The 13,503-nt window shown below is 40.7% G+C and overlaps 1 protein-coding gene across 1 annotated transcript in view; it reads left to right on the top strand.

The window, feature by feature from the left end:
- Catspere (catsper channel auxiliary subunit epsilon) overlaps nucleotides 1-13,503 on the top strand; it is a 120,881-nt gene that overhangs the window by 11,552 nt on the left and 95,826 nt on the right. The window contains exons 2-5 of the mRNA XM_048436452.3: nucleotides 2,901-2,949; nucleotides 9,559-9,632; nucleotides 10,697-10,766; nucleotides 12,537-12,607. Coding sequence (XP_048292409.3) covers nucleotides 2,901-2,949; nucleotides 9,559-9,632; nucleotides 10,697-10,766; nucleotides 12,537-12,607 — 264 coding nt within the window. The remainder of the gene's footprint in view (nucleotides 1-2,900; nucleotides 2,950-9,558; nucleotides 9,633-10,696; nucleotides 10,767-12,536; nucleotides 12,608-13,503) is intronic.

Below are 13,503 nucleotides of genomic sequence, written 5' to 3'. Positions count from 1 at the left end.
ATCTCTTGGTTCAAATCTTCTACTTAAAACAAGAAACCAATGGTAATGGATTTAAATACATTTAGATGTGTCAAAATACTTACACTTTAAATAAATAAATATTATTTTAAATAATAATATTATTATTATTATAAATATTTGGAATAAAATAATGGCCTTGAACTTACAGAGACCTGGCTGCCTCTGCCCTTGTTGGAACTAATAGTGTGCGTCACCACCCCCGGCTTTGTAATAACTTCTTACTGAGGCCGTATAACCACAGAGTGTGATGTCTTGTTCTTGGAAATCTGTCAGCACTTGCCTTGGGGCCAACTAAGTGATGCATTTTTATAAATATTCTGTGTGTGTGTGTCCTTGCTGGTTTTGTGTGTCAGCTTGACGCAAGTTCGTGTCATCAGAGAGGAAGAAGCCTCAGGTGAGGAAAGATCTCCACGAGAGCCAGCTGTCCGGCATTTTCTCAATTTGTCATCAGTTGGGTAGCGCCCTGTCCATTGTGAGTGGTGCCATCCCTGGGCTGGTGGTCCTTGTTCTATAACAAAGCAGGCTGAACAAGCCATACAAAACAAGGCAGTAAGCAGCACCCCTCCATGGCCTCTACATTGGCTCCTGCCTTCAGGTTCCAGTCCTGCTTGAGCTCCTGTTCTGACTTCCTCTATTGATGCATTATGATGTGGATGTAGAAGCCAAATACACCCTTCCTTCTCCACCTTGCTTTTTTGTCATGGTGTTTCATTGCAGGAGTAGAAACCCGATGTAGTTCATTGTGTGCCAGAAGAATAGGTTCCCTCTAGTTGTCCACCAGATGTATGGGGTTGAGTCTGTAATGAATGAAATAGAATGATTTTAGTCCCTCAAGTGCTTTCTCAAAGTCACTATTTTGTCAATTTACACATATATAGGTTCAGAGCTCAAGAGACAATGGCTCGCCCAAACAGCATAATTTATAAATTTATATAGAAAAAGGAAAAAAACCTCACAAAACTAGGAAGGGGGTTATCTATTAAGAGAAGAAAAGGTTAAAGATTAGAGGCTGAAGCACGATTAATAAAAACTCAGAGAAAAAAACTGGGGTTCAACCTGAAGGTCAGAAAAGCAAAATAGCCAGCCACTCTCTTACCTCAACCTCAGTCTGAAAATGGTGATCCTGCCTCCCAGAATCTCAGAATGAGACTATGCCTGAGAGTTATTTCCTCCCATTTTATAATCCTTTCTAGTTCCGGGATTAAAGGATTGCATCACTGGGATTAAAAGTATGCACTGCTTGGTTTCTATGGCAACTAGTGTGGTTACTGAGATTAAAGGTGTGTGTTACCACTGCCTGGCTGTAAGGCTGACCAGTGTGGCTGTTTTACTCTTAGATCCATTTCCAACATCAACACGTTATCTAGCTGACACAAGGTAGGAAACGAGGAGAAGGCAGTCTCCTTATCGTGCAGCCAGAGTTAGTAAGCTAGATGTACCTTTTATAGCATCTCCAGGGTGAGGTGAAGCTGATGAAGGAACAGGTACCAACTGACACCCAGGAAAGGGAGCATCATCACTTAGTTTCCAGTGTGTTCGCAAATTAAATTGCATACTGTAACTTTGTCTTAAGATGCCCTAATTCCCACCTGTAGTTCTTCTCTCGTCTAACACTTCCAAATATACTAAAAAGGATTTTATTCTAAATCCATAGGAAGTGAGAGATGGTTCACACTTGCTCGGGGGGGGGGGGACAATGAAACCTATGATGAAAATCTATTCATTTTAATTAGTAGTGCTATATAAAAGCATGTGTTTCTTTATTTGATGAGTACATGTCCATATAAAATGTGCAAAATTCTCCTGGTGGTGAACATCTGTTGAAATAAGAATTCAGAGCACTGTTGAGGTTTGTGTAATTCTGATAAAGGAACTACATAATAGCATTCTAGCAACTTTCTCTTACACACAGGAAAAATGGTTCTGGTTTAAAATTTTAAGGGTGGACCCATTCTAGCAGCAATGAAATATGCAGGGTAGATAGAGTAGATTAGCAAACGGAAAGACGTTTTGTGAGCATCCCTGACCACATGTGATTTGTGAGCTCTTAAAATACACTTCAAATTGAGATGGACTTTAAGTGTAATACACACGTCAGATTTCAAAGAATTAGTAAAAAAAAAAAAGAGAGAGAGAGAGAGAGAGAAAGAGAATGTAAACTACCTTATTAATAATTATTTTACAGTGATTACGGTTTGGCTTGAATATATTATAGAAATGAGTTGTGTCTGTTCTTGTACTTTATGATACTAGACAGAGTTTAATTATATGTGCACAGTGCCTTATATTTTATTTCTATTGCATTAGTGGCTCCTGAGATGGATGAGCTATATAGAATTTAAGGTACAAATGAATAGTACAAAAATGATCATGAACAAGGACTTAGAAGTTTTGTTTCTAGTATTCTAAGACGAAAACTACTGGGTTTTGAAACTCTAGTCTCCAGTTTTCTGAATTTTATCTGAGTTCATAAGTGAAGGAGTCAAACCTAATATATTCAGTAGCATTTGTTCTACAAAATATATTCAGCCAGGCTCTGTGGTGAGTGCCTGAAATCCCATCACTCAGAGGTTCATCATGACTTTGAGGCTAGCCTGCACTACATAGTGATCTCAAGGCTAGCCAGGGCCATGTAGCAAGTTCCTGTTTCAAAATCTAAAGTGAATAAGGGGGAGGACTACTTCTCACGTCACTTTAATGCCTCATGAACCGAGCAAGCCCTAACCAGCTAGACTGATGGGTAGTGGCCATTTGTTGACCTCACTTTCCTGGGAGGGTAAAGCTCTTGGAAGCCCAGATATCCCCTGACCATGTATAGAATTCCTACTACGTAGAGGAGAAGTTACTGTCAAGATCACATCTCGCCCTTTTCTCCACAGATATTACATCAATAGCTCGGACTATTCCATTCTTAGTATCAGGAATTGGGTAAGTATTGACTATTTTTAAAGAATGTTAGTATTTTTGAGCCCTCACAGGGTTCTTCATACTGTCTCATAGCTGTTTCATCTGTATCTCCTTTTTCTTCTCATTGTCACCTTACTGTTGGTACCCTCTCTGCTACATGTCCTTAAATATGTTCATAGTGCCATGTCTCGCAGAGCTTGAGTCTAGAACCCTGGCTCAAGATGGGGAGGGAATGAGGAAAGGGCAGACATGTATGGGAGGGCTGTGGCCAGGCGGGCCGCACACTCTAATAGAACTGCCCCTTCTAACGCAACAACCTGGAACCTCAGCCTGCTCATTCCGCACAGCACAGCACTCATAACACCAGTGTTTAGGAAGCAGAAGCAGGCGGGTCTCTGTGAGTTCCAGGCCAGCCAGGACTACACAGAGAAATCCTGTCTTGAGAAACAAAACAAAACAAAACAAAACCCAATAAACAAAAAATAAATAAATTTAAAAAATAGGCAGTGCTATTTTATGTATTTTGTGGTTTAATAGTCACAAAAAGGTGTTGCGATATATACATATGTTATACATACTATATTGCCTATTGAGAAATAGAATAACTATTATTCAACAGATGTAAACTTACAGCCCATGTAAACCAGAGCTATAAATGTAGGGTCCTTAGTCTCCTTATTACGTTTTAAAAAATGTAACAGCATAACTTGTTCAATTCTCTCTTTTTAAAAAGTTTTATGTTTATGAGTATTTACCTGCATACGTGTATTATACCACCTTAGTGCACTAGACTCAGAGGCCCGAAGACAGCGTTGGAACCCCTGGAAGCTGCAGTTAAAGGCAGTTAGTTATGAGCTGTCATATGGATGCTGGGAACCAACCCTGGGTCCCCTGCAAGAGCTGCAAGGGCTCTTTGTGGATGAGCCATCTCTCTAGCCCAGTAGTTCATTGCTCATAATCTGTCTACTTGCATTGATAATTTATTTTACACTGAATTCAAATGCTGCTTATTTATTTATTATGATATGTGTATGCGCGCATTTTTCATTGTGTTAAAATTGTTTCCTCTATGTAGCCTTTTGTTTCTCTTCAGGAGTCTCTGGTGATTTTGAAAGTTTTAGACCAGCCCAAACAGTTAGAAATGCAAGTGATGATGCTGTGGTCTTGAGACAGAATTTGTTTTCCAGGAAGCTAATTTTGCTCTTAAGTCTTCCAATTGGCTATGGAGAGCATGTTCTCGTACTTAAAATTGATTACAGTTGTAAACCATATCTACAAATTGCTGTAATTAGTCAAGTTGACAGGAAAATCTGCCATTCCATTTGAGGACACAGGTTTTGTTTCTTCATTGAAAAAAAATCTATTTATTTGTATATTCTCTTTGGGTGTGTGCATGGTCAAGTGTATATAAACATTTGTTCGGGTACATATGTATATACATGTTCATGTGGAGGCCAAAAGTCAACATTGCATGTATTTCTCAATCACTCTACACCTACCCTTTTTAAAAATGATTTGTTCAGTTTGTATGAATTTTTTGCCTGCATGTATATGTGTTTACTGTGTGTACTGGAGAGGTCAAAAGAGTGAAAATGGATGCTAAAAAGAAACCTCACACTAGGTCAGAATTGAGTATAATAAAGGGTTATTTATTTACGGGTAGACTCACAAATCACAATCCTCTGCTCCAACGGGGAACAGCAACTGAATCCTGCGGCTGGAAGAGAGGCCAGACACATGTTTTACATTGGCATTTATAGTATAAGAGGTCACGCCAAAGTGGGCAGGTAACTTAAAGGCTACTGGCCGTAGGAATTCCTATAGCAGAAGAGGATGTTGGGTCCCTTAGAACTGAAGTCAAGGATGGCTGTGGAACACCACCGGGTCCTCTGCAAGAGGAGCAAGTGTTCTCAATCCCAAATGGTCTCTCCAGTCCTCTTGTTTTTTGAGACAGTCTCTCACTGAAGCTTGGGTTCTCTGACTGGCTAGACTACCTAGGCAGCAAGGATCAGGGATTCTTCGGACTCTGTGACCACAATGCTGGGCCACAGATATTGTTCCCCTACCGGGCGTTTTATCCATGTGTTGGGGATCGACTTCAGGTCTTCATGCTTGCGCAGTAAGCACTTTCCCAACCAACTAAGCTATTGCTCAAGCTCTTGAGGGAAATCTTGGTCTGTTTGTTTGTTTAATAATTATAGGTCCAGGAGAGCTGCAAAGAAATATGGGCGATACCTTTCACTTAGCTCCTCTCAATAAGTAACTTCTTGTATCAAATACTCAAACCAGGAAACATTGGCACAGTATTGAATCGGATTTGTTTCCTCATGCACACATTTGAACACACAGCTCTATGCAGGTTTAACCCATGTGTTGCTTCGTGTAATCCCTGCCACGATTACGCCACAGAAACTGCTCTGGCGCTCCAAGGCTCCTTTCTGCTGTCCTCTTACAAAATACACTTGACAGCCGCTCTCCAATTCTGTTACCATAAACCAGTTCTCCTTCTCTAGATTTTGTTATTCATACGTGTGTAAAATGTTTACAGTTACATTAAAACATCCTAACACCGTTCTGAGATGGGTTTTTATTACCTCATTCCATCCAAGTTGTACACTCAATAGTCTATCCCTCTTCTGCTTTGCTGGGAATTAAACCCAGGGCCTCAAGCAATATAGCCTCTATTCTCTTTGTTCCATTTTATCATCACTTTCTTTTTCTCTTTTACTTATTCTTTGACAATTTCACACATGTACACACTGATAAATCTGTTCCAAATCCCCCTGTCACTTCCTGTTGCCATTCCCCCAACATGTTTGTCCACCACCTTCATTGTCCTTGATTTTTTTTAAACCCCACTGAGTCTACTTAGCGCTTCCCTGTGGGATGTCTGCTGGTTATGGTGGCTTTGTCTTGGGCAGGGAAGCCATAACTACAACAGTCATGTCTAGAAGACAGCGTTTCACAGGACTTGCTCCCAACCTCCAGCCCTGTTCTCTCCATCTGCTCTTCCTCCGGAGCTTGTAGGGGTTTGAGCATTGAGGGCTGAACACTCAGCAATCCCTTCTCAGCACTTTGACTACGTGTGACTCTCTGCATTAACTTCTGCTGTTGGGTAAGTCTGGATAAATCTGCACTCTTCCACAGATACATACTGCCGTACTTCTCATGCCCTCCTTTTCTGACAACTACAGGATTTGGCTGTGATCCCCTTCCTGTTGATTTTTCTCTTTAAAGGGATTTTTTTTTCTTTTCTTTTTTTTTTTTTTAAAGGGATTTTATTGGATTTCTAATTTGGTTTGTTATTATGTTCGGGGGGGAGGGGGGACGGACACAAGCCATGGCATTCCTGAGAAAGTCAGAGGACAGCTTTTATGGGTTGTGGGATTGACCTCAGGTTGCCAGACTAGGGACAAGCACCTTTACCAGTTGAGCCACCTTAAAAAAAAAAAACAAGCCCAGTTTAAGTTAAAAAAAAAAAATGAAATTATCTTTCCCTTTCATTAAGATTGGAAGAGTAGCTAAAAATAGCTCAGCCTGGCAATGGTGGCACACAAGGCCAGCCTGGTCTACAAGAACTAGTTCCAGGACAGGCTACGGAGAAGTCCTGTTTCAACAAACAAACAAACAAACAAGGACACAGAATGCCTTCCATGCCAGCTCCTCTGTCGCTGATTCTCCTTCCTCAGCCTGTATATTTCTTCCTGCCCAATTGCATTTCTCTTCTAAGCATTTCTATCCAGTCTCTGGCTGACTGGTTTTGAAATTCATAGATCTGTGGTACTGTTCCCCAGGGGCGGGGGTGTGTGGGGGGGAGTGAAGGGTGAGGCAGTGGGAGTGTGGTGGGGGGAGGGGTGTGGGGGGAGTGGAGGGTGAGGCAGAGGGGGTGTGTGGGGGGAGTGGAGGGTGAGGCAGTGGGGGTGTGTGGGGGGAGTGGAGGGTGAGGCAGTGGGGGGAGTGTGTGGGGAGTGGAGGGTGAGGCAGTGGGGGTGTGTGGGGGGAGTGGAGGGTGAGGCAGTGGGGGTGTGTGGGGGGGAGTGGAGGGTGAGGCAGTGGGGGTGTGTGGGGGGAGTGGAGGGTGAGGCAGTGGGGGTGTGTGGGGGGAGTGGAGGGTGCTAAGAACACAGGGCTTTTGAAAAACATTTTGTCACTGAGCTTAATTACTGATTTCCAGTAGGGATTTCTTTTGTTGTTGACTTTTGGGTTTGAATGTTTCTGGTTCTATCCTAGAAGTTTTTTGTTTTGTTTTGTTTTTTGTTTTTAAAGCATCACTATTATTTTTTTAATATTTATTTATTTACTTATTTATTATGTATACAATATTCTGTCTGTGTGTATGTGTGCAGGCCAGAAAAGAGCACCAGACCTCATTACAAATGGTTGTGAGAGACTTCACAAGAAGCAACTTAAGGAAAGGAAGGGTTATTTTATGGTTTACACTTCAAGGAGTGTATGCCATTCCATCATGGTGGGAAAGGCATGGGGCAGCATGGGAGGCTGGCTGGCTGCATCCACAGTCTGGAAGTAGAGAGTGAGAAGCAAGTGAGGCCTGGTCATACCTCAAGGTCCCAGTTAAGTGACCCACTTAACTTGGCTCTAGTAAGACCCAATAGTCCTAAAACTGTCCCAGACAGCACAGCGGGTGGGGCCCAAGCGAGGCAGTTCACTTTCAAAGCACAACAGGGTGTGTTAGTCCAGGTTCCCTACAGGATTTTTCAGATTTATTGCACTGGCTTACAAGCTGTGGTCTGGGTAATTCAACAATGGCTGTCTCCTGATGGAAAAGCCAAGGGCCCGGTAGTTGTTCAGTCTGAAAGACTGGATGTCTCAGCAGTCCCAGTCTGGGCCAGAATCTCAGGGAAGTCCTAAGGAGCTGCTGGTCTTCAGACTACACTGGAACCCTGAAGAAGTGGGTTCTAACAGCAGCAAAGAAATGCCTCAGGAATAGGATGGACAAATTTATCAATGAAAAGTGAGGATAAGCAGGCGAAAAGCAAAAGCTCTCTTCTTCCATGTCCTTTTATGTGGGCTGCCATCAGATTTAAGTGGGGGGTCTTCACATTTCCAAAGAGCTAATCAAGAAACCCTCACAGGCGTGCCCTGCTGCTTAGGTTTTAGTTGATTGTAGATGTAGTCAAGTTGACAACCAAAATTAGCCGTCACATTAGTGACTTATAGAAATTATTTCTTCCTATAAATGTTATTTTCTTTTCAGGAAATCCTTTTTTTCTCTTAAAAAAGTCTCCTTTTTTTCTGGGAGATGTTCTCTGCTGTTGTTTTATTCTCATACTGACAACTGAGTTTGTTTTCAAACATATTTCTTTTATATACATGGAAGACTATAAGTTCCCTTTGAACTATTACTTATGCAATACATGGTCATTTTTGATAACACCAAATGCTATAATTGGTTTTTTGCAGGTGTTGTGTGATTTACATTAGGATTGTTTTCTTTAAAGAATCATTCAGAAGTCCACTTTGCTGGATTCATTTTTGCTTTAAAATTACAGACACTCTAGTAATTTTTTCCACCTAAGTGTATATGAACTTCTAATTTTTATTTGCTAGTATTGAAAGGAACAGCATGTATTATAATAATTCATTAAGGTTCATGAAGACTTTTTTTATAAATGTGGCCAGTGTGGGTAAATTACTTATGTGAGAGTGAAAAAGAAAGTATATTGGTTAATTTTAGAACTATACACACACACACCTTACTCTACTTGACTAGCACTATATATTTGACCCAGAGACACTGAGCTGCACCCCTCGCACTCGCTCCCTCTCCTTCCCAACTCCGTGTGTGTGTGTGTGTGTGTGTGTGTGTGTGTGTGTGTGTGTGTGGTTAGAAGTAAGGAAAAGGTAACCCATAAAGTCATGATGGTTGACAGCTGGTAATATGCCAATGGCAGGACCTCAGTACTAAAACAATTTGTTTTTAAGCGAAGAATCATATCTTTTCATCACTTTGAATCTTCATAACCTATCAAAATACCATTCCCCTTTAAATGCTTAATAGACAATTTTAACTTGATTTATTATTGCATGGTGTGTGTGTGTGTGTGTGGTATGTGTGTAGTCTGTGTGTTTGTGTATGTGTGGTGTATGTGTGTTTATGTGTGTGTGTGTGTGTGTGTGTGGTGTCTGTGGTATGTGTGTAATGTGTGTATAGTGTGTATAGTCTGTGTGTGCTTGTGTGTATGTGTGGTGTGTGTGTATTTGTGTGTGTGTAGTCTGTGTGTGTTTATGTGTTTGTGTGTGGTATGTGTGTATATATTTTGCATGTGTATGGTGTGTGTGTGTGTGTGTGTTTTAGTATTTCTGGAGGGCAGAAGAGGAAGTACAATGCCATGAACTGGAGTTACAGGTACTTAGGAGCCTGGTGTGGATGCTGGGAACTAAACCCCAGTCCTTTGCAAGAGGAGCCATCTCTCCAGCCACAAGTGTGTCGATTGCTGATGTGTGACAAGCATTCCTAGTTGTTTTGACATTTTATTTCGCACAATTTCAATATAACTGAATCTTAGTTGTTTTTTTTAAAGTAATACAAACCAGATAGTTGAACTTACAACTGAAAACAAGATGAACAGTGCTTGTTTTGTTAACATGAACTTTCATCTCGTTTCTTAGATCCAGCTAGAGTATGAAGGAAAATCTTTTTTATCATGGAACGTATCAGAGAATTGTGAAGTTCAACATCCAAAGTAAGATTTTCCCCCATGTATGCATCCATTCCTTCCCTAAAATGTATAAACCAGCATTCACTCACATAATGTAGATATTCAGATTCAATGTTCTGACTTCATGTAAATTTTCTTCCAGAAAACACATGCAGAAAGAAAGGCTACCTTACTTTGAAAATAGATGTAAAGCCAGGCGGAGGTGGTACACACCTTCAATTCCAGGGCAAATCTCAGTGAGTTTGAGGCCATCCAGGTCTACAAAGCGAGTTCCAGGACAGCCAAGACAGTTACATAGAGAAACCCTGCCTCAAAAATCCCCTCTCCACCCCCGCCAAAAATTAATTAATTAATTAATTAAAAGAGAAAGAAAAAAATAGAAGTAAAATGTGCTGTGGTGGTTTGAGTGAGAATGCCCGCTCCCCTCCAATAAGCTCATATATTTGCACGCTTAGTCCCAAATTGAATTACTTGTAAGGATTAGGAGGTGTGTCCTTATTGGAATTTGTGTGTCCTGACTGGAGGAGGTATGTCACTTGAGGTGGGTTTTCAAGTTTCAAAAGTCCACACCTGGCCCAGTGTCTCTGCCTGCTGCCTGTGGATCAGGATGTAAAGCTCTCAGCTGCTGCTTAGTGCCATGCCTGCCTGCTCCCCACTGTGATGATAGCTGACTAACTCTTTGAAACTGCAAGCAAGCCCTGCATTAAATGCTTTCTTGTGTAAGAATTGCTTAGTTGTGGTGTTTCTTCACAGCAATAGAACAGTAAGACAGTTGCTATGTTAGAGTTTTGTTTCATTTTTCTCTTTCTAGTATACAGTTAAATTGTTTAAGCTTAAAAGTTGTGTGTGGGTGGAGTTTTTGTTTGCTAGTTTATTTGTTTGTTTGTTTTTTGAAACAGAGTTTCACTGTATAACAGCTCTAGCTGTCCTGCTCTATAAACTAGTCTGGCCTCAAACTCACAGAGATCCACCTGCCTCTACATCCCAAATGCTGGGATTAAAGATGTACACCACCACTGCCCAGCGTGGGTGGATTTTTAATCAGGCCTAAATACATTTGTAATGATTTTCTCTTTTCTGTTCTTTAGTTCTCCCATAACAAAATTACATTGTGTTTCACCTGGCTTTCATGCCATACAACCAAATGTCAGAAACCAAGTAAGTTGATTTTAGTAATGTTTTATTGAATTTTGAAAAAATAATCACTGTTCCATTCTCATCCGGCCTTTCCAATACAAATTGTCTAAAATAATTTTAGTCATAACTACAAATTAGAGCTATTTTGATGGTGTGGGAGGTCCTTCTGTCTATGTGTTGCTTTTATTGGTTAATAAATAAAGAAACTGCTTTGAACCTATAGCAGGGCAGAACTTAGCTAGGCAGGGAAAACTAAGCTGAATGCTGGGAGAAAGAAGGGCAGAGTCAGAGAAAAGCCATGGAGCCACTGGAGATAGACGCTGGGAGCTTTACCCGGTAAGCCACAGTCATGTAGCGATACACAGATTAATAGAAATGGGTCAAATTAATATGTAGGAGTACGCCAATAAGAAGTTAGAGCTAATAGGTCAAGCAGTAATTTAAATAATAGGGTTTCTGTGTGATTATTTCGGGTCTAAGGTAGCCAGGCAACTGGGAAGAACAAGCGACCTCAGCCAACATTTTGAAATTACTGTCAGTCTGTCATTTTTCATATCAGAGTATAAATTGTGAAATTATATCTAATTTTTACTTCAGTTTCCTTTCTTTGTATGTGTTCATTCATTCATTCGTTCATTCATGATACTGGAGATTGAACCCAAGGCCTTGTGTATCCTTGGCAAGTACTGAGCCATTCAACTAACACCTCAACCCTACTATTTAGCCTTTTCATTACTTAGTATGCCAGCATCCTGACTGTTAATGATGCTCTCAGAATAGGTTGTTATGCCCAGATTCGTGAAGGAGACCAAGTCCCATATGTAAAATCAAAGAGCCTTTATTTTATACAAATTTGCAAACTCGGTCTCTCCATGTGTCCAACATATTGGAATAATCAGAGAGCCCCAAGCCCCAAGCTCAGTTAGAGTTGGGTTTTTATAGTGGAAAAGGTGGGGGTGAGGGATTTCTAAGGTTCAGGTCCCCTGATTGGCTGATGTTTGTCTTGGGGTGTCCTGGTGAGTATGTGCTGGCAGGTGATCCTATCTACAATGGTTAGAACATTAGGTATTTCCTTTGGATGGTCTGTTCTTGGGTGGTGCCTGGGTAATCTCAGTTTGTGGTCCTTCCCGCCACCAGGTATTGCTTCAGTGTAAACTATTGAGAGACTCAGGCCTCCATTAAGCTTATCCTGGCTGGGTCCTACACTGGCAGGTGATAATGGTTGGAAGTTAAGAACTTCCTTTGGATGGTCTGTTTCTATTAAGCTTATCGTGGTTGGCTCCTACAAAGTCTCAAGTTACACATTCCAATGGCAATACTCAGGACCAAAGGCAAACTGAAGACCCATCTTTTATTCCACTTCCCTTTCTTCAATTCAAGAAAACACGTGCAAATGCAAACGAATGACACAGGGTCTGCTGACTTAGAAAACAAACAGGTAGTCGGAATAACCCAAACCACTTCCACACATTGCCAAACATAACCTGTCCCCTGGGCAGTTGAGAATCACTGATCCAGAAGATGAGTAGAAGCATACGTCCATGAGAAAAATAGGAGAGACACAATAAGAATAGCAAGTTGCCAGGCATCTCCAAAATTTGCCATTCATTCCAGTAACTATAGAGAAGCTGAGGAATTGAATACTTTCTGTATGTATGTTATTGATTCTAGTCTAAAATCTACTTTTGTCTACTCTTAGTTAAATAACAGTTCTTCTGTGATGCTCAGGCTTACATCCCCATTGGTCTATCTCAAATTTAACTTACTTTTTTCTTTTGCATTTCTTTTTAGACCCAGGAAGAGGAACGCTATTTGAAAGTGGGTGATTCTCATGTTTGCTTCTTGTGGTATTTTACATCTCTGTAAGTAACATACACTACAAAGGTATATTTACCTTTTAACTTAGCTCCCACTTAAAAGAAATCACAGATTCATATCCATATCATGATTAGCATACAAACCTTTATCTACCAACCAAGGTGTTCTCAAATGTGTTGCCAAAGCAGTATTGAATTAGAAGTTATAAAAAATATCAACAACTACAATTTGAACGCTTACTGCGGCTACATATCTGTCTGTCTGTCTGTCTGTCTGTTTTCATACAGGGTCTCTCTGTATACGTCTAGCAGGCCTGGACTTAGCTTATAGACCAGGATGGCCTTCATTCTATGACAATCCTCTTGCCTTTGTTGCTGACAGGCTGTGACCACACAGTATACTATAACATCCAGATACATTTTTTATACACATTCTTTTTCTTAGTTTTCGTAATGACTACAGATTGTAAGAATCGTTATCTTTATTTAATAGGTAAGGAATTTTTTAGCATCATGGTGAAGGCAGTATATATTTTGTGGATGAATGAAATGTACACCTCTTTATCTACTTTGCACATGTTTTCTTAAAGCAAAGCTTCCTTCTACTTCCTTAAAAAAAATCATTGTTGTTTATGTGACTTATGTGACCATAATGCTACAACCCACTTTACACTGGCTACATTAAGGATTGGCCTGTGCCCTGGTCAGAAGCAATCAGATCACACATCTGCAGGAAATCATGGTTATTGCCACTAGCTTCATCATCTTCTTTGAATGGTCCCTTAGCATCAACCTCTCCAGAGTCTCACTGATGAGACAATTTGAGTCTCTGACACTCATGAAAACATAAGGATTCTGTTCTTGTTCTCAGTCACTAGCCTCCCCTCCATGGGTTCTGAAACCACTGAGCAATTGACAAGGGTAAATTTGGAAGTAAAGAC

Source organism: Myodes glareolus, chromosome 5 (assembly GCF_982192425.1).
Source record: "Myodes glareolus chromosome 5, mMyoGla1.1, whole genome shotgun sequence".
NCBI classification, from domain to species: domain Eukaryota; kingdom Metazoa; phylum Chordata; class Mammalia; order Rodentia; family Cricetidae; genus Myodes; species Myodes glareolus.
The sequence above is the reverse complement of the archived record's forward strand: the minus strand, read 5'-3'. Positions and strand labels throughout refer to the sequence as shown.